Source organism: Lates calcarifer, linkage group LG4, assembly GCF_001640805.2.
Source record: "Lates calcarifer isolate ASB-BC8 linkage group LG4, TLL_Latcal_v3, whole genome shotgun sequence".
Lineage (NCBI taxonomy): Eukaryota > Metazoa > Chordata > Actinopteri > Centropomidae > Lates > Lates calcarifer.
This window is the reverse complement of record NC_066836.1, coordinates 22,718,537-22,745,318: the sequence shown is the minus strand read 5'-3', so window position 1 is coordinate 22,745,318 and position 26,782 is coordinate 22,718,537. Positions and strand designations below refer to the sequence as shown.

The 26,782-nt window shown below is 44.4% G+C and overlaps 1 protein-coding gene across 1 annotated transcript in view; it reads left to right on the top strand.

Annotated features, from left to right (window-relative positions):
• Window positions 1-476: 476 nt before the first annotated feature.
• Window positions 477-26,782, top strand: part of LOC108884494 (nucleoprotein TPR-like) — a 28,124-nt gene continuing 1,818 nt past the window's right edge. Inside the window, 54 exon segments of the mRNA XM_051070183.1 lie at window positions 477-748; window positions 1,258-1,362; window positions 1,586-1,650; window positions 2,305-2,395; window positions 2,563-2,666; window positions 2,780-2,944; window positions 3,464-3,556; window positions 4,155-4,235; window positions 4,355-4,442; window positions 4,653-4,790; window positions 5,483-5,577; window positions 5,843-6,040; window positions 6,159-6,266; window positions 6,420-6,643; window positions 7,477-7,570; window positions 7,572-7,641; window positions 7,748-7,872; window positions 8,036-8,184; window positions 8,414-8,576; window positions 9,008-9,142; window positions 9,441-9,581; window positions 9,693-9,897; window positions 10,006-10,202; window positions 12,588-12,728; window positions 13,763-13,879; window positions 14,048-14,074; window positions 14,076-14,252; window positions 14,479-14,654; window positions 14,854-15,001; window positions 15,399-15,536; window positions 16,222-16,353; window positions 16,568-16,698; window positions 17,028-17,238; window positions 17,341-17,490; window positions 17,965-18,078; window positions 18,309-18,413; window positions 18,563-18,775; window positions 19,010-19,048; window positions 20,215-20,322; window positions 20,324-20,401; window positions 20,615-20,726; window positions 20,825-21,018; window positions 21,227-21,297; window positions 21,487-21,686; window positions 21,965-22,159; window positions 22,366-22,487; window positions 23,283-23,345; window positions 23,347-23,358; window positions 24,080-24,307; window positions 24,399-24,600; window positions 24,683-24,885; window positions 24,990-25,061; window positions 25,144-25,235; window positions 26,661-26,773. Of these exon segments, the coding sequence (XP_050926140.1) occupies window positions 598-748; window positions 1,258-1,362; window positions 1,586-1,650; window positions 2,305-2,395; window positions 2,563-2,666; window positions 2,780-2,944; window positions 3,464-3,556; window positions 4,155-4,235; window positions 4,355-4,442; window positions 4,653-4,790; window positions 5,483-5,577; window positions 5,843-6,040; window positions 6,159-6,266; window positions 6,420-6,643; window positions 7,477-7,570; window positions 7,572-7,641; window positions 7,748-7,872; window positions 8,036-8,184; window positions 8,414-8,576; window positions 9,008-9,142; window positions 9,441-9,581; window positions 9,693-9,897; window positions 10,006-10,202; window positions 12,588-12,728; window positions 13,763-13,879; window positions 14,048-14,074; window positions 14,076-14,252; window positions 14,479-14,654; window positions 14,854-15,001; window positions 15,399-15,536; window positions 16,222-16,353; window positions 16,568-16,698; window positions 17,028-17,238; window positions 17,341-17,490; window positions 17,965-18,078; window positions 18,309-18,413; window positions 18,563-18,775; window positions 19,010-19,048; window positions 20,215-20,322; window positions 20,324-20,401; window positions 20,615-20,726; window positions 20,825-21,018; window positions 21,227-21,297; window positions 21,487-21,686; window positions 21,965-22,159; window positions 22,366-22,487; window positions 23,283-23,345; window positions 23,347-23,358; window positions 24,080-24,307; window positions 24,399-24,600; window positions 24,683-24,885; window positions 24,990-25,061; window positions 25,144-25,235; window positions 26,661-26,773 (7,069 nt within the window). The 5' untranslated portion in view covers window positions 477-597.

Below are 26,782 nucleotides of genomic sequence, written 5' to 3'. Positions count from 1 at the left end.
TGATTTCTCTCCAAGATAAAACTCCTAGGAACCACTGAACTTAACTTTAACTTTAGACACTTGCACTTCAGCTGTGATGATGACGATTACATTGTAAAACACCTTAACTTCCTAAAGTAACTAACACAGTTATTGTACTGAAAAAACACTGTAGATCTCATGTTACAGTGAAACGTGCAGTGTTTACACTTCTGTCTGTTGAGATGTGGAAAATCCACAAATTGAATGTAATTTTTTTTCTATTTTTATTCATTTATTTTTATATACAGTGTGACAGGAAGGTGCGATTTCCTGTCATGCAAACTGAGGTTTTTACATACTTGATCATATTTTACAACAAAACCGTCAATTTTGCGTTCAGTATTCATGGTATTATACTACAATATGCTATGTTGTTTTTCACTATGCTGCCTGGTGTAACTTGTCAATGATTGCTTTATTTTGAAAGTGTGGAGCGGATGTCCGGCTTCGGTATGAGTATAGCTTGACACTCCTCTTTGATGGTTTTCAACGGGTTTGCGGAGTACATACAGCAGGGAGTTATCTTAGCAGAGTTTGGTGTCCATTCAGTGTAACTTGTCGGAGAGACAGGTGGAGATGGCGGCCGTCCTGCTGCAGGTGCTGGAGCGGACGGAGCTGAACAAACTCCCGAAAGGTGCCCAGAACAAGCTAGAGAAGTTTGTAACGGAGCTGCAGAATGCTAACGAGGCGCTGAGGACGCAGCACGAGCGCTTCAAAGCGGACAGTGGTGGGTAGCTACACAAGAAATTAGTTTACTGATTACAATGAGCTGTGATTGAAACCTCATATCAAACCTCGGTTTATAATGGAGTCATCTTCGGGTAAACTCGGCTGAAGTCTGTATTTCTGTAGCAACGTTGTGAGTGTTTCCCAAAGCTCGCAGCAGCCCGCTAACGTTAGCTGTGGTGTTGCGTTAACGTTGGGCTAACTTTGGCGGAAAAGAGCCAATGCCAGCAGTTTTTAAAATGACATTTTACTGTGTGTGTGTTGAATTAAATGTCGAGATCTTGTAAACGTATCTGGCATATTTCTGCCACAGTCAGACAAAATATGACAGAATCTGAGACAAAGTTTGGCCTGAAGTTTCGCCAGTGAGTTCATAGTTTTGAATGACAGTAAATGTGGTTTCAATGTGATCCGTGCTTCGTGGTTAATGGGAACAGAAGCGTGTCAGGGGGTAAAGCTGGTGTCCTGTGTGGCTCATGTGTTCCTGTCGGATGATTTCTGTCCCTACAGAGCAGCAGTACTTTGACATTGAGAAGAGACTGACGGAGAGTCAGGAACAGATCCTGTCTGCCACCAGAGACCTGCAGACCCTGAAGGAGGAAAATAAAAAACTCAGTGAGTTTTCACACACTTACTATTTACAGACACTTTCTTCTCTTCTTACCTGTAAGTGTGAAGACAGCGTGGAATGAAAGCTGAGTGTCAGTGCTTCAATCTGATTTCATTGGCATTCAGTTTTATTCTGTAACCATAAAGTATAAACCATAAAGTAGGCCTGGTCCAGTGCAGTCTTTTTCTGTGGGCCTCAGTGTGAGAGTCTCAATGCTTCTCTGTACAGATGAAGAGCTGAACACTCTGAAGGGAATAGAGGGAGACACGTTTCAAGATAAAACACCTCAACAGGTAAACATGCCCATACACCTCATGATGATCAGTGGTGTTCTCTTGTTGTTGCTGTTGTTGTTGTGAGGGTATAAGAAAGTGTATGTGTATTATTCTTCTGTTAATTAATCAGGCTGCTTGTCACAAAATAATTGTTGCTTCTCTCAGAGGATGTTTGAATACATAGATAATTTAGATTTAAGTAATAGTAAGTAATAGAGTAAAGTGCAGTATATAGTTTAAATAGTTGACTACTGTCTATGTTGAGGCTGGCAACTGATTTAGTCACTGATAGACTTGTGGTGGTAAATGAGAGGTCAGCCTCATCCCTTCCTTATAACTCTCAAAGCTGATGAGCCTGGTTACTCACATTCCTACCTTAGTAATCTAGTGGATATTAGCAGTACCAGGCTGGTCACAAGTATATCTCACCTAGCTCTAAAGTAGACACAGATGTGACTTGATTTTCACAGTAAAAGCCCTGATCTCCTGCTTCACTGATTTCTCATTAGTGTGAATTTTGGCACTGTCCCTGCCATAGTTTTAAGCAGATTCTATGACCATTTACATCCAATTACATCTATTAAACACCTTGTTTAGAATGAACAGGTCTGGATACTTTTGAAGCCATTGTATATACCATATGTGTGTGTCTGTGCGTGTGTGTGGCTGTAGCAAACAAAGGCCAAGTATGAGATTGAGGCAGAGAGGAGAGAGCTGGCGAGGCTGCTGGAGAAGAGAACACAGGAGGTGGAGAACCTCACAGGTAAGACGTCTGCGCCAAACACAGGAGTCTGGAAACATTGTATGTTAATACTGCATGTTATATTACTGTCCACACACTTGTTTTTCTCTTTAGGTATTTTGGTTTTAGTGGTAACAGCCCACTGTTTTTTTTATTTCTGTTAATCGTGTGTGTGTGTGTGTGTGCAGAGGATGTGAACCGTCTAAACGAGAAGCTGACCGAGACAAACAAATGCAAGATGGAGCTGCAGTTGAAACTGGATGATATCCAGTCATCTGAGACTTCTGTACAGGTACACACCACATCTCATTAAAGTGCCTGAAGCTTCAGGTTTTCCAATACCCATTAAAAAAAAACAAAACGTGATTTTGAAAAAAGAAGTGTAACCAGTATAATGTGTTGTAGCACCGGGAGAAGCGTATGGAGCAGGAGAAGGAGTTACTGGAGAAGAAGATCGAGTGGTTAACTGCAGAGCTGAAGACCAAAACTGATGAACTGCTCAGCACCAACAGAGACAAAGGCAAAGAGATACTAGAGCTGCAGGGTAGCCTGAAGAACAGCAAGGAGCAGGTACCACACAAACTACACTACATATACAGAGTGAATGCATGAACTGAGCAGACCCTGTTCTTGCTACGGTTCCAGAGTGAAGTATGAGTGAGGAGATGTAAAAATATACTGAGATGGTTTCTGGTTCTTGAAACCACAAATATGTTTTCTTCTGGACCAAACCTTCAAATGAAAAGTGTCAGATATCGGACTTTAAAATATTGAGGTTAATCTGAAAATCCTAATACTAACCCCTTTTTTATCCAGCTCTAGCTAAAATGAAATCTACAACACAAAGTCACAGTAGCAGGTTTTCTTAATAAGTACCATAAATGTTGTCTATTATATAATTCATAGAATTCAGATCCTGCTTTGTGTCCCTCCTTGTGGTTTCTATGGTGGAGGAAAAGTGAGGTTTCTTTAACTACTGTACGACAGGAGATGGTGGCTGTCTGTCACTTCTGCCCTGTGTGCTGAGGATTCACTGACAATTAAGGAATCGTGAGATATGACGTCCTGTCCAACTTTTCACTTCAACAGGTGACCAGGCTGGAGAGCCAGCTCACCTCTCTGAAGGAAACCAATGAGAACCAGAGTAAAAGAGCTGATGACCTGAACAGCAAACTGAAACAGGTAATGTAAATTCACCAGTGTTTTGTTAACTGAGAGTTTCATGGACAGACTAGTTCAGATGTATCAGACAGGATATAGAACAGTGTGAGGGTCCTCAGGTCCTCAGCAGGGACTGGTGACTGTGATAGTGTTTTGGGTAAGATGAAATGTAATGCCACAGTAGTCACAGACTGTGGAGTGAGCTACCTCCACACCTCAGGAACACTCAGTCAGTACAGATGGTTTAAAAAAAAGTACCTCAGCAGATGCAGGTTTTCTCCCAGAAAAGTTGAAGTATCTGTGTAACTGACGTTAGCCAGCTACCTGAGGTTGCTGGGTAACATGTGCTAGTGATAGTCGAAAGTGTCAGGTGCTGAACGTCGCTCCACACACTGAAGAGCACTGATCTCAAATCTGTTGTTTTCGTTGAGTGCTGTGAGCTCTCCAACCATTACATCTGTGTTACGAGCTGAGCAGAAAAAGAGTAGCATATATTTAACCTGTACAGGACAAAAATATCACATATAAATATCAGACCATATACCCTTAACAGACATGCAGGTAATGTATATGTATGTATATGTGTTATTCTGTATATGTTCTGCATGTTTCTCTGCAGGTGAAAGACGAGCGCAGTGCCATGGAGGAGAAATATCGCAATGAGATCAACGCTCACGTCAAGTTGTCTTCACTCTACAAGGTGGGAGTCACTGCAGGGCACCATGAACAAATATGTTCTATAAACTAAAACTTTCAATTGTACTGTCATGTTATTCCCTGCATGTTGTCAGTGTGTGATGTCTGTGGCTCTTCCTGTAGGGGGCAGCAACAGACATGGAGACCAAGAACCAAGAACTGAGCAGAGCAGTGGAGGAGCTCAGCAAACTGGTTAAAGACACTGGGGAAGGTAAGACTGTGGGGTTTGTCCTCCACACATGCTGAATATGTGAACATATGGGGAGTAATAATAAGGAGAAGGAGTGATTGCACCCTGCCATCCTGGGTGTGCTTCTCAGTTTGAAACACTGAGACGTCAGCTGTGTTTTTGCGTGAAGTGTGGCTGTCCCTCCACAGACTATCAGTACTGACCTGTATGATGATGTCATTGTCTCTGCAGCCAATAAGGCTCTAGAGAAGAAGGTGTCTGAGGGAGAAGAACTGAAGATGAAGCTTGAGGCTGAGCTGAGAGAGAAAATCAAGAAGATGGAGAAAGAGCTGGAGAATGCTACAATGAAGGCTGCCGGCAAACACTGCTGTAAGAATACACACACACACACACACACCACACACACACACACACACACTCATTAACCCATTCACACAGTGTTTATGGAAAAAAGGAAGTGAACAGAGGAGCATTGTGGGCGTAGTGATACCATGCTCCATGATGTGTGTCTGGTCACCTGATGAACAGAGATGTGAACCAGCTCCAATGATGTGTTTAAGCCTGGAGCTGTGACTCTGAGCTTCTTTACCTCACTGATCAGTCTCCATCTAGATGTATCAGCTTTATGCAAATCAATAATTCTTGATCCTGAGTCCTCTGAGACCTTTTTTTATGAGCAATGGTTCATCAGCAGATTGAATAGCAAATTCAAAATACTGAAGTGTGTTTTCATGAGTCAGAGCAGCTCTAACCCACAGCTCCAGTCTGTTAACTCCTGTTAGCTTCTGTTGACGTCATTATCCGACTTTTTCAAGCTACACTGTGAATGTTGTACTGATGTTGTGCTGATAATTCCAAAGACGCCAGTTTCATATCTAGATGTATTCTGGCTTTTTGTCATGTTTTGGTTTGAATGGCCATATGATCATGTTTACTGCTGTATCTGCGTTCGTGGATGAGTATGTTTGTACACACCCCTGCCACCTTTATTTATCTGTGTGTGTGTGTGTGTGTGTGTGGTGTGTGTGTGTGTGTGTGTGTGTGTGTGTTTTCTGCTCCAGGTGTGCCGTCTCTGACTGAGGAGCAGCTGGACTCCATGTGTCCATCAGCAGCTGCCATCGCTGCCATCGTAAAGCCTGGCATGAAGTTCTTTGATGTAAGTGCACCACTGTATTACATCAGTGACATGGTTGATATAAATATCACAATATTAATATGACATCTGTCCAGATTTTGATATAAAGCACATTTTATGCTCACTGATGTTCACTTATGTTACTTCACAAAGAACCATATTTTAGCCCAAGGATACACTCAGTGCTCATTTAACAGCTTAGATTTGGAGTTAAGGAGAAGTGTAAAATGTCTTGTTTGTTAGTCTTAGAGAGTTTTAAAGCCTCGTCCTCTGTCTCTGGATTTAGCTGTATAATGCGTATGCTGAGTGTCAGACACAGCTGCAGCTTGAGAAGCAGGAGAGCAGGAGAGTGAGCAGAGTGTTGGATGAGATCGTCCAGGAAGTGGAGTCCAAAGCGCCCGTCCTGAAGCGTCAGAGAGAGGAGTATGAGAGCATGCAGAGGTCCATGGCCTCCCTGTGCAACAAACTGGAACAGGCTCGAATGGTCTGTGATCTACATGTTCTCTCTGTGTCTCTATGAATCAGTCATGATCATTATTGATTGTAGATAACGTTATGTTCTCTTTTATAACAGTGGTGCGTTGTTGACTGTTTGTAATTAGGAGATCTACAGTTTGCAAAAAGAGAAAGAAGACACCAAGCAGCGCTGTGATGCTCTGGAGAGAGACAAAGTGAAGACGGAGAGACAGCTGGAGGACACATCTGCACAGGTACAGCAGGACACTGAGCAACACATTCAGCTGATGGGTCTACTCTGATGGACTGTGTTGGTGCAATCCGTCTACTTTATCACATGATTGGAGGGTGATCAAATATTCTCTGGTCCAAATGCTCATTAATTCATGAATTTGTCTGTGGACCAGGTGTGTGCTCTTCTGGTGGAGCTGGAGGAAGCCAGAGGTAATCAGGTTACCAAGGATGATGACAGCTCCGCCGCCATTTCCAGCACCTCTGAGGTCATCAGCCCACGTCAGCTGTCTTTCCGCAGCGTGGAGGAGCTTCAAAGGCAGAACCAAAGCCTGCTGGGAAGGCTGAGGGAGCTGGAGCAGGAGAAGGACAGACAGCAGAGCCATGTAACATCAGCTCGGTAAGAAGCGCGCTGCTGGTTCAGCCGCTCGTACTCTCACTGCTGCACCGGCTCTAAAACTGGCAGTGTTAATACTCCTGGTAGCAGTAATCAGTTTAATTCAGGGTCAGGACAGATAAAGACAACATGTGTGAAGGTGAGAAAAGGGATTTGTTAAAAAGTTTATCATCAAGACAATCAGTGATTTGTCTGGTTTTTCCTCTCAAAAACATTTTAAAAACGCTGTTCATCAAAGGGTGTAGTTTAGTATTTTGTCAGTCCTAACTAACAAATCAATAAATCATGATACAGGATAATACTGGACAAGTTGAATGTTCTGTGAAGTCCTTCCCACTATTTCACACATTTGAAATTCAATTTTCGTGGTTCTAAACCTGAAGCTGTTCGTATCCTTTTTTCTGTATTTAGTGGTGATTACACAAGTAACACTAGAGTAAAGCATGTGTGTGTCTACTGTAGTTTAATGACACATTCATTTAGAAACAAATGTGTACATAGGAGGTTACATACTGAAACTCAAATTGGTACATTAATAGTAATCAAGATAAACCTGATCATTTTTCTTAAATGATTTTGAATCATATCTTTGAGCTGATATGTGTTCACGTGATGGTTGCCCTAACCATTTAACATTCCCACCAGTTTCTATACATGTTAATTCAGAGACTCTGTGGTAGCTCTGAAGACTTTACTAACTGAGAGATTTCAGTTTTTGATTTTAATGAATGAATACTTTCTGAAGCTGTGGTTCAGGTAAAGCAGAGCACTGATGAGCAGTGAGCTGTATGAAATGTATTTGAAACATAACTCTGTCTCCCTGTGGGTCCCTCCAGTGTTTCAGAGTTAGAGGCCAGTGTGGATAAACTTCAGAAGGAGGTGGAGCAGCTGAGAGAGCAGAGGAACCAGCAGAAACAGCTGGCTGACTCCAAGCGCCAGACAGAGAGACATGTACAAGGCCCTGTTGACGCACAGCACTGGCTTCAGCCTGCCTCCTCCAGGTGACACTACAGTACTAACATACATAGGCCTTCACGGTGAACTTTGGTGAACAGTCAGGGTAACGGTCTTTATAGACTCAGAGAAAGCTTTTCTGTGTGTCTGCAGGTCTAGAGTCTTCATCCCACCCCACACATGTTCGTCCTTCAGTCCCAGGCACTCGCTCCACTCCACAAAGAGCTGCTGCTGCTGAGTCAGCACAGACTGCTCAGGCTAAAGCTGCTTTAAAACAGGTACAGTCAGAACCACACACACACACCACACACACACACACCACACACACACACACACACACCACGGAGCTGAATTCTCTACATCTTTGTATGACACCAGGGGAAAATGATGCTTTTAAATTGAGTGACTGTTCTGACTGAATGTTTATCTGTACATTTTCAGCTCAACGATGCCTTCACTATGTATAAAAAGGAGAAGGCAGAGAACGACAGGATGTTGAATGAAACAAACGACAGGCTGCAGAGACAGCTGTCAGAACTCAACTCCAGCCACGCCAAGCTGACGTCTCAACTGGAGTTCAGCAACAAGAGGTGTGTGAACAGTGTGGTGCTGTGACACATCCTCATTTGGTGGATTTTGTTGGATTTGGTTACTTTTGTTCAGGAACACTTTCTCATGCTTACTTATTATTCCTTTCTTCTCAAACAAACTGACTCCATAAAAGAGAAGCTCTGGGCCAGTTCTGCTGCTGCATCTGCCTCATATTACACTTCTTGGAGATAGTCTTACACTGTGTGTGTGTTTGTGTCTGTGTGTCAGGTATGAGATACTCCAGGAGACTGTATCAGCCTACCGCAGAGAGATCTCTGCCCTTCAGGACAGGAACCAAAAGATGGCTGCAACGGCCCAGCGACACGAGCACATCATCCACACGATGAGCCAGGACCTGCGACAGGCCAATGAGAAACTGGCTCTGGAAGAGGTGAGGAACAGAATGACACATTATGGGACAGAGGTGAAATCAGATATCATTATTGTGATGTAGTAGTAGCGTATATAGCTTTCCTTCTTTAGGTTAATTCCATTTACTCAGAATAAGACAGAGCCTGCGTGTTTTTAGAGGTTTTTACAGATGTATTAAAATGTATTGCTGATTGTGGTGAGGCTTCCTATGTGATTGTGTTTAGAACTTGACTGCAGTTCAGCTGTGGCAAACTGAACTGACTGGGCAGAGTTTAGAAAGACACACACCTGTCCCATGATTCACTCTGCATGTCAGGACAGAAATAGTTCCCTGAACCTATTTCATCACTGAGCACTGAATTTACCTAATTAAGAACGCATGACACCAACCAGCAAAGTATTTCAAGTCATTACTACAAGTCATTTTTATTTTCCCCTCTGTTTTTGTAGGTTCGTGTTGAGAACTTGACCAAAGAGAGAGACATGCTGAGACAAGCAGAGAGTCGACTGACTCGTGAGAAGGAAGCCATACTGGCTGAGCAACGGAACCAGAACCTGCTGCTCACCAACCTCAAGACCATACAGGTACTTACACAGCTATACAGGCGGTGTTTGTACTCTCGGTTCAACAAGTGAAACATCTCACTTTATTCCCTCAGTTCATCACGTACGACAAATATGTAACTGTTATAAAACAAGAGTCCTGTAATGCAGTAACATTACAGTACTATCAGGAAGCAGTGTAATGAGTTTCCTGTGTCATCTTATTGCATCCACAGTGATCAGACAGTGGATCAGTTCTGTGCTGTAAAATGTCTCTAAGCCACATGAGCCTTAAATTCATGACTTGTCTTATTTTGCCTCCTCTGTCATATTTGTCCAGTTGACTATGGAGCGAACAGAGACAGAGGCCCGCCAGCGACTCAACAACAAGATAGAGCATCTGGAGGCAGAGCTAGCTTCCATGAAGACCAGGATGGACCAGGAAGTAGCACAGAGACACGCCCTCGGACGTACTATGGATGTATGTAGAGTATATGTGTTGAATGCTTGAGTATTTGTATATCTACCTCAGTGGACACTGCATGCAGTCAGTCTTGTCACACCTCCTCTGTCACCTCCACCTCCTCTGTAGGCTCAGCTGTTGGAAGCGAAGAAGCAGCTGGAGACCCAGAACATCTTGCAGCAGAAGACCAGGGAGTTGTTGCGTAGTTCTGAACAGCAGGTGGCAGCACTGAAAGCCCAGCTGGCTTCTGCTTCATCCTCTGAGGCTGTGACCAGCTCCAGCAACACCAGCACCCCAGCTACCAGAGCTGCAGGCCTCAGAGCCCCCCTGAGAGGTAAACAGTGGTTCTGAGTGTTGACTAGTAACACTGATGGGACAAATATGACACACATCTAACAGTGAGTGTGGGTGCTGATAGCTGTTGGTCTCTGTACACCCACAGTACGCTCTCCAGGTCCAGCAGCATCTCAGCAGCCCAGCCAGTCAGAGCAAGAGCTGACAGAGGTGAAAGGTCAACTGCGTACTGCGGAGGAACAGAACAGTGAACTAGCAGAGCAGCTGAAGAATGCTAATGCTACTGTAGAGCAGTACAGAGCTGTGGTGCTGACTCTGGAAGACAGTCTGAAGAAAGAAAAGGAGGTATGACTCTCTTATTTCCCTGAAGCACAATACACTCTGCTCTCCTCCCATCCTCTGTTCTCTTTGCCACCAATATACACCTGACCACACACACATCTAAAGACAGATGCAGAAGACTTCAGTGAAGGAATAAAGGTTTATTATCTCAGTGTAATGTTAGATAGAATCTGGTCGGCACTGTCTGTTTTTAGTGCAGAGCCCGTATGGCATATGTGACATATATCTTATCTATATCCCACTCCTCTCTATGTAACTGAGAGGAGAGCTATTTTGTTAATTAATGTAACTTAGATGACGATCTGATCATATTTAAAGACAGATTTGTACATATATAACTGCAGATTCCAAAGGCTTCACTTCCTTTTTCATGACACTGTGCTTAAAGTTCTGTGTGTGTGACATACAGTGGAGTTGTTGATGTAATTATCTGTGCTATCACAGGGAGGACCATGCTCTTATTTAAATAAAGTGAATGCATTTGGTTAGTCTGAGATGATCAGTGATTCAGCAGAAGTGGTGATATGGTTAGAGGAAACACTCCAGTGTTGTGCCTGTTTGCTAATCTTATATATGATTTTGCACCCAATATACACTACTGCCCAAATGTTTGGGATCACTTGGATATTTTATTGTTTTCCATGGAAACACACATGAAATTAGTCTGAAAAGGAAATATAGCAAATGAACAGGACATGCCGACATTGTCAGAGTTAGAAATAATGATTTTAATGGAAATGATGAATGTGTTCTTCAACTTTGCCTTCATTAAAAAAAGGCATTCTAGCTGTCAATTTTGTCCTGTTGTAGGATGAAATTGGTCCCTATCAAGTGCTGTCCACAGGGTATGGCATGGCGTTGCAAAATCTTGTGATAGCTTTCCTTCCTCAAGGTTCCCTCCACTCTGTACAAATCTCCTATTTTCCCACCTCCACAGCACCCAGACCATCACGCTGCCTCACCATGCTTGACTGATGGTATTAAGCACTGTTCTTGAAACTTTTCATTTGTTCTGCGTCTCACAAATGTTCTTCTGTTTGATCTGAAGACCTCAAACTTGGACTCATCTGTGCACAACACCTTCTTCTAGTCTTCCCATTTCACTGTTTTCTTTTTATTGGCCAGTCTGAGATATGGCTTTTTCTTTGTAATACTGCCCTGAAGTCCAGCATCCTGAAGTCGCCTCTTCACTGTTGATGCTGACACTGGTGTTTGATGGGTACTATTTAGTGCAGCTGCCAGTTGATGACCTGTGGGCGTCTTTGTCTTAAACTACACACTCTCTTGTCTTCTGGCACAGTTGTGCATCAGGGCCTCCCACTCCTTTTTCTGTCCTTGTTAGAGCCAGTTTGTGCTGCTCTCTGAAAGGAGTAGTTTACAGTATGGTAAAGAGATTTTAGGTTTCCTCACAATTTATCGCAATGAATAGCCTTCCCTTCTAAGCACAATAGACTGACAGGTCTCTAAAGGAGGTTCCTTCTTTCTGTGAAATTTGGTAGCAGCTTGTTGTTGTGCAAATAGAACATTAAGGTGCAAATGGTGCAGTAAGGTGCAAACAGATTGTGAGTCACCGTGAAATGAAAGGGTGTGTTACAGTCGAGGGGCAGGGGGCAGAGGGGGGAGGTAGCGGGCAGAGTTCAGTATCCTGGCAGCCTGGTGGTAGAAGCTGTTTTGCAGTCTGGTGGATCGGGCCCGGAGGCTCCAGTACTGTTTCCCTGAGGGCAGGAGACTGAGGAGAGTGTGAGGGGTGGGAGGTGTCACCAACAAAGCTGATGGCTCTGCGGGTGAGGCGGGTGTGAAGAATGTCTATGACAGAGGGCAGAGGGGCACCAATGATTTTGCTGGCTGTGCAGCCTCCATACCACACAGTGATACAGCCAGTGAGGACACTCTCAATGGTGCCCCGGTAGATGGAGCACATGATGGGGGGTGGCACTCATGCTCTCCTCAGTTTGCGGAGGAAGTCGAGGCGTGTTTGAACCTTCTTGGCCAGCGATGTGGAGTTCAGGAGAGGTCCTCAGAGATGTACACCCCCGGGAACTTGGTGCTGCTCACCCTCCCCACAGCAGCACCGGCGATGGTCAGCGGGGGATGCTGTGAATGTCCTCTCCTGAAGTCAACAACAGCCTCTTTGGTTTTCCCCACACTGAGGTGGAGATTGTTGACTTTACACCACTGGACCAGTTGGCTCACCTCCCTCCTGTAGTTGGCTTCATTGTTGTTGGTGATGAGGCCCACCTCAGTCGTGTTGTCCGCTAACTTTATGATGTGGTTGGTGCTGTAGGTTGCTACGCAGTCGTGGGTCAGCAGGATGAAGCACCCTTGTGGGGCCGTATGCTCAGCGTGATGGTCATTAAATGTAATAACTGTGTTTTCTCACCTCTTCAGTCCCGCTCCCCCCTGGAGATCCGACTGAAGGAGTCGGAGGAGGTGCAGAAGCAGCTGGAGAAGAGGATTTTAGAGGTGGAGAAAACGAAGCAGCTGGAGCAGGAAGAGAGGAGGAAGGCTCTGGACGCAGTGGAGAAACAAGTAAGCCTGTTTACACATAGACAGATAAATCTTTGTTAGATGGTCTGAATTTTATGTCGTCATAGTCTTTTAGAAACTGATGCTTCAAGAAATAGCACACCTGCTGTTTCTTGTCCATGTGTTAGCGGAAATATAAAATACAATCAATATTAACAGACACAAAGTAACTTGGCTATAATCTGTGTTTTTCACTTTTAAGAGAGTGGAGCAGATGACTGTGTAATGTGAGAAGTGTCACTTGTAGTGATGAACCTACAGAGAATGATCAGATGCTCTCAGCCTTACAGAGCTTCACAGTGTGTTTCAGCTCATTGATTAGCTGGTGAACAGAGTGGGGCATATAGCAGATTAAGAGCCAGATCCAACCAGAGCTAGAGGAGTATGAATACTGGACTGATATACCTGAGGTGGCCAGAGGCTTGACTTCAGATGAATGTAATGTTGCTCAGTAAGACTGAATGTGTTAAATAGTGAAACCACAACTTTTGGACTTGGTTCCCAAAGTAAGGAAACCTCATTCAAAATCCCAGTGATTTCCATTCCCATCCCACTGATTTGTAACTGTGCTCACTTCATGTGGTTCACTTCATGTGTTTAGGTAAGGTCAATAGATTTTTGAGAAATGTTCCAATGTGGTTTTAGTGCCATTTAACAAACACTTTGTTCTGTAAGCCATAAACATTCATGAGCCTAGACTGAGACCAGGGGACGCTGCATGTTGTGCTACTGTAAATGTAATATGTTTGGGGTCTGGACTGTGGGAAGAAGATGATGTCCTTTCAGGGTCAGGGAAATTGTGACAGGCATTTGTTCCTATTTTCTGGCATGTTATTAACTGAACAATTAATCAGTCATTTTAAACAAATGACCCGATTCTATAATTAAAATAATTGTTAGTTATCAGCTCTGTTCCTCTGCATCATCTGATAATAAATTAGTTAAAGAAACTTTATGACTATAGGTTGATTGATACAGACCTCTCAGCCTGTACACTGTGGAGCTCCATGTGTGTGTTTCCCTGCTGTCTTGTCCAGGTGTGTGAGCTGCAGCGCAGTCTGAAGGCCAGTCAGACTGAGCAGCAGGAGGCGCTGGAGAGAGCAGCTGCTTCTGCTACACTGGAGCAGAAGGCCATCCAGGACAGCCTGCTGCAGGTTCATTAACACACACTCACACTGCTAATGAACACACATATCTTGATTTCCTTCATTACATTACACTTGACAGGACAATGTTAACCTGTGTGGGCTTTGACAGATTCTCTGGAACCACTGTAGTTACTGTCTGGTACATCAGCTGTTCCCCCTCTGTCCTCCTTTCAGACTAAGCTTGCTGGAGAGGCTCAGGCTAAAGTATGAGCGGGAGCTCATGCTTCATGCTGCTGATGTGGAAGCTCTGCAGGAGCTCAAGAAAAGAATCCAACAAGAAGCAACACAGAAGAGGGAGTTAGAGGAGCAACTAAACAAGACTTCCTGCCTCCTGCAGGAGAAGACCGCAACCTGGAACACACTGGAGAGACAGCTGAAGGTAGGACAGCTAACCCCAGAGAGGAGAGACATCCCTGGGTCCTTTCACACAGCTTTGTATAACTGTCCATCAACCACATCCAGAAAATGGAATATAGAATTTAAAGAACTGTTTTTTTGGCTGTCAAGTTGTGGTTGTGTCTCTACATAAATTCTGTTATTAAAGTTCTTTCAAGTGAATGAAATGAATATAAAAACAAACCTAATTAACTTTGGCTCTCCTGCAGGAGGACCTGTCTAATCATAGTCGTCGCTGTGAGGAGCTGGGGAAGCAGAACGCTCTCCTGCACCAACAGATGGATGAAATGGCCACCAGGAGTCGTCAGCAGCAACAACAGCAGCAGCTCGACCTGTCTTTCAGTGAGGAAGGGAAGACCACTGAACAGATTCTGGAAATACTCAGGTAATACTGCAACGCCAGGGCGGCAGAGTGTTAATTAATACCTGTGAGGAGGGCTGGAAATAACACAGAAAACAGTACATTTAGCAGAAATGGAGGCCAAAGTAAACCCTTATTCTCTGCTGGGATCAACACCACTTCATCACTTCATCAACCTGTGTGAACTCAGTGGGACGGAGCTAAACATGTGCTTGTGGTGTAGGTTTGTGCGGCAGGAGAAACAGATCGCTGTGGCTCGATGCGAGGTGTCTGAGGGAGAAGCTCTGCGCTACAAACAGCGAGTGGAACACCAAGACAGAGAACTGAAGGAGCTACAGGAAGCTCTGAACGCTGAGAGGGAGAAAATGCAGGTAGGAAATGAAAGGAAGGAGGGATGGATGACTGGAGGTGAAAGAATGGCTTTGCATCTAACACCTGTTGTACTTGGATGTTATTGAGCTTAATTATAGTTGAGAGGACTTTGACAACTTTTTCAGTGCAGTTTCTCATGTTGTGTACTGAAGCTTCCAACTGTTTGATGACTGCTTAGACATGTATCACAGTTATACACATATATAGTGATTTATTCCACTAGTTGCTGTGGGACTAGAGAATGTACCTGTACCTGTGTCAGGCTGAGAAGGAGAGAACTGCAGCAAACTACAACATACACAACAGAAAATGAATCAATCTGAGGATTAAACGTGACATGAGAGAAAACTGTTGATAATAATAAGTGTGTCTGTTTGCTGTCCTTCCTTCTCTCAGGCTACAGCAAAGACTCTGTCCCAGCAGGAGGAACAGCTGAAGAAGATGGACAGCATCAGTGCTCTCCAGCAAACCAACAGGATGCTGAAAATGGACAGAGATAAACTGGAGCAGGAGCTGCAGCAAGCTCAGGCTAAAGTAAGATCCAAGTGTGTGTGTGCCATGGTTTGTCCTGTGTCTCCCTCTCAGCTGTGAAGAGTTAGAAAATCTGTCATTGATTTTCAGTCCCACCTGGTTCCTGGACCTCTCTCAGGCCAGGTCTTTTTACACACACTGTTAATATATCCTTTATGTTTGCACAGCCTGTAAACTTGTGCCAGGTTTTTTGACATGTGCAGAACAAGTTGGAGCCACTGGGCTGCTCAACATGTACTGTTAATGAGCCCTGATTGAATGATTCTTTCATGTTCCTTCAATGTGTAAATGAGATTTAGGCTGGATTAAAACACAGTGTAGTTGACCACAGAGACAGTCAGCTGTGTGGCATTGATGTCTAAGATGAAGACCAGGGCTGGATATCAGCAGATGTCACAGAGTCCAGAATTCATTTCACTTCAGTCTGATTCTTGATGATAGATCAGAGAATTCATTTTCTGCATTCAACAGAGCAACACTGTGTGAAGTCACATTATGGGCTAAACTGTAAACACACTTCCCAGTGACAAAACTGTGCAGCAAGGATTTATTTTGTTATTTATTATTTATTTTGTTTTATACCCCTGCTCATCTGCACCTCACCACCTGTGCCAGTGAGCACTCAGTGAAACTGTTACTACTCTCTACTCTTTGGCAAAGCTCATTGAATTTCATTTCCATCTGTCAGGTGACCAAGCTCCAGTCAGATATCAGCCCACTGCATCACTCATTGTCTCAGCTGTCAGAGAAGAATGGCGCCCTGCAGGCTGATAAGAGGATTCTGGAAGAAGACCTCAGGCGCTGGAAGGCCAAAGCACAGGTAACTACACTGCACCACGCGCGCATGTGTGTGTGTGTATGTGTGCGCGGTGCGTGCGCAAGCCTTCCATTTATCATTCCTTTTCTTTCATTCCTACTGCAGCTGCACTATAATGTTGTTGCTGCATGTACTGTAGTGCTTCATTATGTTGTCCCAACTGTAATATTGTAACTGTATGACTGTGACCTGAGGTTGACTGTGTGTCCCTCCACAGCAGCTGGTGAACCAACAGAAAGATGGTGATGTGGAGGACAGACAGAAACTGACCGCTGAGAGAGAAGCTCAGCAGAGACGCATCACACAGCTAGCTGAAGAAACAGCCAAGCTGAAGACTGAACTGGCCAGGTGACACACACACACACACACACACACACCACACACACACACACACACACACACACACACACACACACACAATCCGCCTAGATCCAACCTAAAGCTAACTGTAAAGACTGTTTGCATCCTGTTTCTTTAGTAAAGCTCCTGAGCTTTGTACCTGATAAAAGGATTCTGGAGTTGTCAGCATTGAACTAAGTGAATTTGAGTCAGCGTTAACTGGTTGTAATAATTACTAGCCATGGGTGGCAGGAAGTTTATAAGTGGATTGTGGGAAATGAGACCATGTGAAGCCTTTAAAGATTGAAATATAACTGAGAATATTCTGTGTGGAGCAGATCCAGTGCCAGCAGTAACTCGACTCAGTCTCAGCTGCAAGCCCTCAGAGACTCTGTGGCCCGTCTGACGTCAGAGAGAGACTCTCTGAAGAAAGAACTGGAAACAAAAAACAACGACATTCTGGAGAAGAACAAGACCATTACCCAGGTCAAGAAGATCGGACGACGCTACAAGACCCAGTATGAGGAGCTCAAAGCCCAGCATGACAAGGTGGGACTGTGGTTTAGGTTAAGGCTGCAATAGACAACCACATGATTATAGATAGAGTATAGAAACTGAAAAAGTTCATCTTGTTGTGTATGTATGTGCCAGCTTGTTGCGGAAACAGCAGCTAAGGCAGGAAGTGAGGCAGCTCCGAGCCAGGAGGTGCAGCAGGAGCTGACGAAAGCCCAAGAGGAGCTCAACAAGGCCCGAGAGGAGCTGAAAGCACTGAAAGAGGAGGTGCAGAAGAAACAGGAAGAGGTGAGCAGAAAGATACTTCAGACCTTTATTAACCCAAAACACAGTGAAGGAGACCACAGTTCTTTACATTTCATCTTTACATATAGTACACACAGTCAGACGTGGTTATAGTGTGTGGTCCCCAGCCACAGTCACTGAGATCACTTTTTTCAAAATCCTGACATTGTCAAAAATTTCGCTGCTACGACCAACGTCTACACACCAGCCAATCCTGATACACCATGACATGACACAGAATACACTATCCACTGTGACATTTAATGAGCACCATTTTCAAATACAGTTCAGAGAAAAAAACACACACTAACCAGAGTGATGAGGGAGAAAGGGAAAAGAAGTTTGCCAAAGCTTGTCTGATATGTATGAGGATACATAAGAACATAATAGATTGAGGTGCATACATACATGGTTCTGGTCCTGGAAAGTTTAAACCAGACTGTGAGAAAGTGTCAGTAAGTTGCTTTGTTTTGTCAGACCCAGAAGGCCCAGCAAGACTTAGATGAGGCCCAGAAGGAAACCCAGAAGACCAAGGAAAAGTTCCAGGAGGTCCAAAATCAGCTGACCCAGAACCAGAACCAACTGACACAGGTACTGTAGCATGCTCAAGTTAATCTCGATTGCACTACATCTGTATCTGATTTTGTCAGGTTGTGGCAGGTATGTATATGAGTATATGTTAACTGTAGACAGTAGAGTTTCCTGTGGCCCACACCAGTGTAGAAGCTTTCACCTGGAAAAACAGAGAGTGTAGCTCTCTGTTACTAAGGAAAACACATCAGAAAGGCTGGAGTCACTGCTGCTTCTTCACTTCTTTGTAGGTCCAGTCCCAGTTGTCCCAGACCCAGACTCAACTGCAGCAGAATCAGAACCAATTGACCCAGAGTCAGAAAGACCTTCAACAAGCCAAAGCCCACACCCAGCAGGTAAGCAGCATCTTTCTGGATTCTTATTTGACACGATAATTATTTTGATGATCCTCATTGGCATGAATGTCCCTCCTTTCCTGAACCAAAAGTAATTCACCTGACAACAGACCCATAATAATAAGGTGAACCACTTTTCCTAATTACAGGTACAGAACCAGTTAAAATCAGCTCAGTCTCAAGCTCAGGCCCGTCAGAACCAGATTCAGCAGATCCAGAGGGAGCTCCAGCAGGCGAAAGAAGCCCTCCAGCAGAACCTCGCCAGTCAGAAAGAGTTACAACAGACCCACCAGACCAGTCAACACAGCCACAACCAGGAGGTCAGCAATCTCAAGACTGCTCTGAGCCAAGCAGAGGCCAAGGTGAGAACAATTCTTCCTCTGTAGTAGCTTCCTGCTATGAGTGATCCTATGTCAACACAATGTTTTCTGTCAGAGTTAAAATAGTAGTAATAATTGGGTTAGTTCAGCCATCTTTCTGTGCTGCTGTCACTGGTTTGCATGTTTTTTTTATTTATTTATTTATTTTTTAAAATCTTCTTGTATTGAATTTGGGATCTATATCTTGTGTCTGTATCTGTGCTTACCTCCAAACAGGTGATGGAGCTCCAGGGCCAGCTGGACAGCCTGCAGAAGGTTGGGAAAATCTTTACCCAGTATTCGTTTTTTTTTAACCAGAAATGGCACAGCTGCTATAGAGTGACGTACACTCATATGTGTTAAATAATAAATCAGCACTTTAGCGTTTGTAACAAGGTCATGGTTTTATGGATGAATGTGCGAATAAGCTCTTTGTTCTGAGTTAAGCTGAGTAAGAGTTTAACATTGCTCAGAATGCACTGATCTGCTCACTCACTCACTCACTCAGCAGCTGGGTTGGTGTGATCTGTGATCTCATTAGGGACAATCTATGGGGCTGATCTATTTAGTTCAACTGTTATTCTAGGTTTATGTCTACATGCGTGGACTGTGTCATCTGAAAGAGCACTAACATAGCATGGAGGGAGCTAAACAAAAGGTCGGCAGTTTGGAGGTGTTTTACACTCCAACAAGGCGACTGCTTGAAATATCTGCTAAGCTGATGTTTTGAGAGAAGGCAGCAGCCCTGCAAATTATAACACCACTAACTTTCAACCAAACAAAAAGTACAATTTGAAGAAGCAGATGACTTTGACAGGTGCAATGCAAAGACATGGGAGACCTCCCAGTAATAGTGTGAAAGTGACAGAAGTAACAGTAAAGGTTTTGCCGCTGACTGTCTTTGCATCGAGGGCTTCCACCATCTGTTTGAACTACGTTTGTGATTTAATGTTCACATTTGATCTCATGTGACACAGCTGTAGTGTTATATTGTGGAATTTGAATTAGTTTGAATTAAAAGGTTTACACTTGAATTGTAATTCCTGTTAATTCTGAAGATTTTTACCAAGTTGCCGGTGCAACGATTCATTAAATGTATATACATGTGTTTATTTTGTTTTACAAAGTTAGGAGATCAACAGCAAACATCTTATTGATTAATCAGCCCAGGTATCAGTATCAGTATCAGGGATGAAAAAGTTTGGGCACATCCTTAAACATTACTCTTCACATGAACTGATTTTTGTTTGAACTGATTAGTGATTGTACTAAATACAGTCTGTACAAATTGTCTCTCTTATCCATTTTCTCCATCGCGCCTTCTACCCCTCTCTCTGCCCCTCATTCTCTTTTCATCATTCCATCCCTCCCCTGTATTCACATCACCTGCCTCATGCTCTCCCACAAAATGTCTGTCCTGACTAACTGTTCCTCTGTGTCAGACGGTTGGTGAGCAAGAAGCAGACATCAAGCGTCTGCAGGAGCAGCTAACTGAAGCTAACCAGGCTAATGAAGCTAACCGAGCCACACAGGCCAAGAACTCCCAGTCCTATCCAGGCCAGTGATGCTAACACTGCTAGCGACGCTAACCAGGCACTACAGGAGGAGCTGACTAAACTCCGACAAGAGGTACTTTAAAAAAAATCCTGCTTTCTCTGACATTTATTGACCTCCATACTTATCTGTCTAACTACATTGTTGGTGTGATTTAGCCTTTACCCACTAACATGAATTGAAGTGTTTGTTGGTTTAGGATGTTGAAGCAGATTCTATCTAAGACTATCCAAGAACAACAAATTCAAAAACCAGCAGTAGTTACAGTGCTGTGTTGTTTCCCTACAGCTGTTTGAGAGCAAGAACCGAGAGGAGCAGCTGAAACAGCAGATGGCTGATAAAGAGGAGAAGACGAAGAAGGCCTTCCTGGGAGCTAAGACCAAAATCAACCAACTGAACAGTCAGTTTCACCTGTACTTCCACACATACACACCTCTGACCAACAGAATCTGTTACATCAGAGTCATTTGTATCTGTTACCTGCACCTTTACCTGTAGCCGCCAAAGAGCAGCTGAGTGAGGAGATAGAAGAACTGAAACAGAATAAGGAGGAGCTGGAGGTGAGAATGAACGCCCTCAAGTCCCAGTATGAAGGTCGACTTCTTCGCCTGGACAGAGAGCTGAGAGAACTGAGAGAGACACAGACACACTCTGACCCCAGAGAGGAGCCACAGGACCAGAGTGGAGCTAAGGTACATGCATTTATTTTTTACATTCTTTAATTTTTACCACTCCAATTAACACTTCTCCTCAAACCTATTAAAACATTTTTTCTTAAGATATTATACCTTAATTCTTTAAATCTTCGATTATTTTTGTGGTCAGTGAAGTTAAGTTAATAGGCCTCTGTGTTACATTCTCTTCATCTGATGACCATATTTCAAACTTGTGTGTGTTTAGGTGGGTGATCAGCCCAGAACTGCAGACCAGAGACAGATATCTTTGAAGAGTCCAGCCCAAGACAGGGGAAGGTGAGTAATGGAGACATGCACACACACACACGAACAAACACCACAAACTGCTGTGAATGATTGTCAGTAGAACCTCTCATGTTTGATTCAGTGGACATCATCAGACAGTTGCAGTTTTCTTCATGAATACTGTGTCAAATAAACACAGAAAAGTACTTTCACATAACAACTGCTGTGTTTGTCCATCAGCTCCAGCCTGTCTGAGCCTCCCACTGCTAACATCCGCCCCACCCCAAGTACTCCATCTCCTAGCAACAAGCCAAGCCCTTCCCCTGGCAGCAAGGCCACGCCCCGTGCCAGCATCCGGCCTATGGTTACCCCGGCAACTGTCCCCATCCCAACACCTACTGCCACCGTCATGCCAACCACACAGACTGACAGCCAAGAAGGTGAGAGCGAGAGTTGATGAGACCAGGTCAGACCAGCAGTCACTTCCACACCGCTGCTCTGCTAAAATCCTAAAGACAGTGGACTGAGCTGTGATTTCAGAAAGTTAGAAGCTCGCTCACGTTGCTCAGCTGAATGAGATGTATAGAGGTGTTTCTGTGGAGGGAGAGCTTGACCTCTTACTCACAGGTCAACACTGACTCTCTCTCTTTTCCTTTGGGTAGATGATAGTTTATCTGGTGTTTAAAACACTTGTGTGATATGATGTTTCTCTCTGTAGTGCTAATGGGTGCAGGGGCCTCTGTACACTCCACCAGCTCCGGTCTGGTGAGCGCTCCCACCTCCATAACCCAGCCAACCAGCACACAGGCCACAGCTTTTGTCCAGCCCACTCAGCAGCAGGCAGCCAGTCAGGATGCAGGGTCCAGTATGGAGGCAGAGCGACCATCCACATCCTCCTCTCTGATTGGACCAGGTGAGCAGGACAGTGTCCCAAACCCACCACCACTATACCCACTGTATTAAATCACTATGAGATGGTGACAAGCTAAACTGGCCTTTGGCATATCTCCCACACTGAAGGCTCTGATGGGGCTCAGCCCAGACAGAGGCAGTGTTTAAACAGCCAGACTGTGTTAACCAGCATCCTGCTGTTATCTTGTGTGAACTGTGTGACTGAAGCAGGTTCAAAACGAGCCAGAGAGGAGGAGGTGGAGGAAGAGGAAGAGGAGAGCAGACCAGAGAGTTCGCACACACCCCCCACCACTAAGAAACTACGACTAAAACCAAGTATAGCACTGCAGGTAAACACACACCCGGAGAAAGAAGTCAACTAGCTGCTCAAAATGTTCTTCTTCTGTGGTGTTTTAACTCCTCAGTATGCTTAAAGTTGTTACTTAAAATGTGTTGCACACTGAAGATAAATAATCTTCAACCTGAGCTGTTACTCGTGGAGTTTCTGTATGTGTGAGTTTATTGTGTTGTTTCCTTGCTGTCACAGTAGAAACCTGGGCTGGATCAAAGGACAAACACATTTGCAGTTGTTTTTTGGTTAAAGTGTTACATTAAAGTCTGTGGGTGATTTAAAATTCTGTTTCTTTAAGTATTCCAGGGCTGTAATGTGAGACAAATCATTACCCCTCTTTAACAGCAGATGTGAGCTGTGACTTCATAAGTGTCTGTTTAAACCAGTCTGGACCTCTGCTGTGGCGTCCCTGTCTGACAGCTCTCCTGTCAGCAGCCACACAGACTGAGTAATAACAGAAATGTAACAAAAAATAGTTTTTCAGTCTGGCTCCACTTCTTTTATTTCTCCCACCCACTTTGGCTGTACACAGAGTGAAACTGGGAGCCTTCATCCATCATCAGATACTGTTCATAAGTTCACAGCATAAAGACAATGGATTAGACATCCAGACCTCTGCCAGGACTTGTGTCTGGAATAAATGATGATGTTCTGAAAGTATCATTCAACTGTTCCCAGTTCAGCAGGACTTGTAACACAAATGTTACACATACTATCCACGGATAATGATTTCAGTGTCATAGATTTAATCACACCAGCCTGTTTCCTGACAGCTGTGTAACCTGTGTTTCAGATGGAGGGTGATGAGGAGATGGAAGGAGAGCTGGGGGATGAGGGAGAACGACAGGATTCACCAGGATGACAGTCAGGTTAGACACTAAGAAATAAACTTTGATCATTTGAGAGCTCATTCTCCACAGCACTGTAGAAGGAGAAAAGAATGTGGATGCCACTGTTATCCAAGTGACCAACAGCCACACAGAGGCTGCTGCTAAAATATACAACCTACTTATTTCAGAGAAACATGTTTTATCCTCTGACCTGTTAGTTTGTGGAGCCCTACCTTTAACCAGCTTGTTCAGTGTCAGTGTTTTATCCAGGCTCTACAGGTGAACATATTTACACAGATTGCAGACAGGGAAGTCTACTTACTTTTGGCAGTATAGAGTAATCAGATTTACAGTGTGAAGCATCAACAGTCAAATCAACAACAGATCTTCCAAAGTGACAGTGTTTTCAGTGTGTTTTTGCGCCAAGCTGCAGTGGAGTAACACTGGGCCTTATTTTAATGGCACAGGTTCAGCATCAGACACAAAGCAGAAGGTCTTTAGGCATCTCCACCTGCTGTTTTGGTTCATGTTTGTGCAGCAGCTTAACATAAAGAAGAGCTGGATGAAGCGGTGAAATGATTCATAAATAACCTCTCAGCCAATCACAGACAAACTAAGCACTATCAACAAACATGTATGTTAAATGCACATGTGTAAATCCTCTGCACTGCCAGGAGACATGTCTGAACCTGCAGTGTAATGATGAGACTACCTCCAGTGATCTCTGATATGTAACCTGGGCTTTATATGTGGTGTGTAGGAGATTCCAGGGGAGGCTTTCCCTGTTTTAGCCGAAGACGATGAGGACTTAGAGGAAGAGGGCGTGTCCCAGTCTGTCCCGTCCTATCAGATGTCCTCTCAGGGCTCCACTATAATCAGGGACGTCATCGTGATCGACACGGACAGCGAGAGCCGTGAGAGCAAAGAGGGCGAGGAGAAGCAGGAGGATGAAGGTGAAGAGGAAGAGGAGGAGGAAGAGATAGAGGAGGTAATGCTCTGTTTCTTAACCTGCCAGAATGTTCTCAGCTCTGATCTGTTGTGCCGAGTAAATACCCGAGCTGTCTGTGCGTCTGCCTCAGTATAAGGAGGAGGAGGAGGAGGATGAAGATGACGATGATGCCGGCGGCAGTGGAATGAGGGGAGGAGAGGAGAGTAATGAGAAGAGCAGGGACGCTGAAGACGATGGAGAGGAGGAGGATCCATCAGAGGCCTCCAACACTGAGGAGACTGTGTGTGGAGCATCTTCAGACTCCCAGCATCCCTCTGAGCAGCCACACAGCAGTGAGTGCCCCCTGCAGCCTCTGATCGTTTTAACGCCTCCTCTGTTTGAAACACGCTCATGCGACTCCCTCATTTCTTCCAGGTGAAGGCAGCAGCAGCGCCACATCAGAGTCTGACCCCACCCGAGACCCCGTACACCTCCCCCCAACCGCCTCCTGCTCTGCACCCTCCCCCTCCTCCTCCCTCACTCCCCGCCTTCCCCACCCCCGTAGGCCCACACACTCCCTCCCGCCGAGGCTCTATATCCAGCCTCCAGCTCCAGAGCTGGGACCCCCCCACACTCAGGTATACACACACACACACACACACACACACACACACACAGAAAATGTCCTGGAAACTGATCTCTTGAACAGTCCTGACAGTGCTGACATGTGTTTACTCCTCAGAGACAGTCCTCTCAGCTGCGCAGACCATCAGTGGGACGTGGACTTCAGCTGACCCCTGGCATCGGCAGCACGGTAAGAGATGGAGGTGTGTGTTCAGGAAATGGATCACATGGTGTGAACAATGAAGATGAGATGGTGTGTTTGTGTGTTGCAGCAACATTTCTTCGATGATGATGACAGGATGGTTCCCAGCACTCCCACTCTGGTAGTTCCACACCGCACTGATGGCTTCGCTGAGGCTATACAGTAAGATACACACACACACACACACACACACACACAGTCTGTGATGTTTCAGTCAGACCACAGTGTAAAATCCACAGACCCAGTGAATCCTAAATCTAGTCATCATTGAACCCCATTGGAGCCTTCTAGCAGAGGTATAGGTGTGTACACTGGACAGAGGCAAATCCTGTCATATATTAAAATAAGTATTGAACACACCACTATATTTCTCAGTAAATATATTTCTAGGTGCTATTGACATGAATTTTTCACCGCATGTTGGTAACAACCCATGATGGGTAAAAGCAAAGAACTCTCTCAAGACCTTTGTAACCTTATTGTTGCAAAACAATACTGATGGCGTTAGTTACAGAAGGATTTCTAAACTTCTGAATGTTTGAGTGAGCACTGTTGGGGCAATAATCTGGTATGGTACTGCACATCATCCCAAAAACACCATACCAACAGTGAAGTCTGGAGGTGGGAACATCATAGTGTGGGGCTGTTTTTCAGCATGCGGCCTGGCAAACTTCATATAACTGAAGGAAGGATGAATAGAAAAATGAACAGAGACATTCTTGATAAAAATCTGCTGCCTCAGGATGAGGATGAAATGAGGTTGGACATTTCAGCAAGACAGTGATCCCGAACACACAGCCAAGGAAACTGGTTTCAGAGAAAGAAAATAAAGCTGCTAGAATGGCCCAGCCAGTCACCTGACTTGAATCCAATTCTTTGGAGAGAACTAAAGATCAGAGTCCATAGATGAGGCCCATGGAACCTTCAAGATTTGAAGCCTGTTTGTGTGGAAGAATGGGCTAAAATCACACCTGAGCAATGCATGCGACTAGTTTCTCCATACAGGAGGTGCCTTGAAGCTGTCATTACCAACAAAGGCTTTTGTACCAAGTATTAAATCATTTCAGTAAGCGTGTTCAGTACTTGTTTCCCTGTGTCATTCTATTTTATTACACATAACTCAATTTCTGAACTTATTTGTTTTGGTTTCTTTGTATGTATGGATTAATTGGGTTGCTACCAACATCTGGTTAAAATTTCATGTCAGTAGCACCTTTAGAAATATATTTACTGAGGAAAATGGTGACGTGTTCAGTACTTACTTTATGGGATGATGAAATCAAAGCATCTGTTGTTTCATATTATGCTCTATCATTTATTTTGTGGTGTTGCAAAATCAGAGTTTACATGTTAATGTGGACGTGTGCAGCAGCTGTTCACTGTGTCCAGGTTCACTGATCAATACTGCACCGATTCTAAAGACTTCTATATATAACGTTACTGAGACATGAGACTTTCGTCACATCACCCATCCCTAGGATAAATAATTTTTTATCTCCTGATGAAAACAACTTGAACAAAGCTGAGCTGAATCCTGGATGGATGCTTCATCATGTTTCCTCTCCTGTCTGTCTGTGACCTCCTCAGCTCTCCTCAGGTAGCAGGTCTGTCCACCAGGTTCAGGTTTGGACCTCCAGAAGACCTGCTGCCTCAGACGTCAGCCTCACACTCTGACCTGGGACAGCTGGCCTCTCAAGGAGGTACCACAC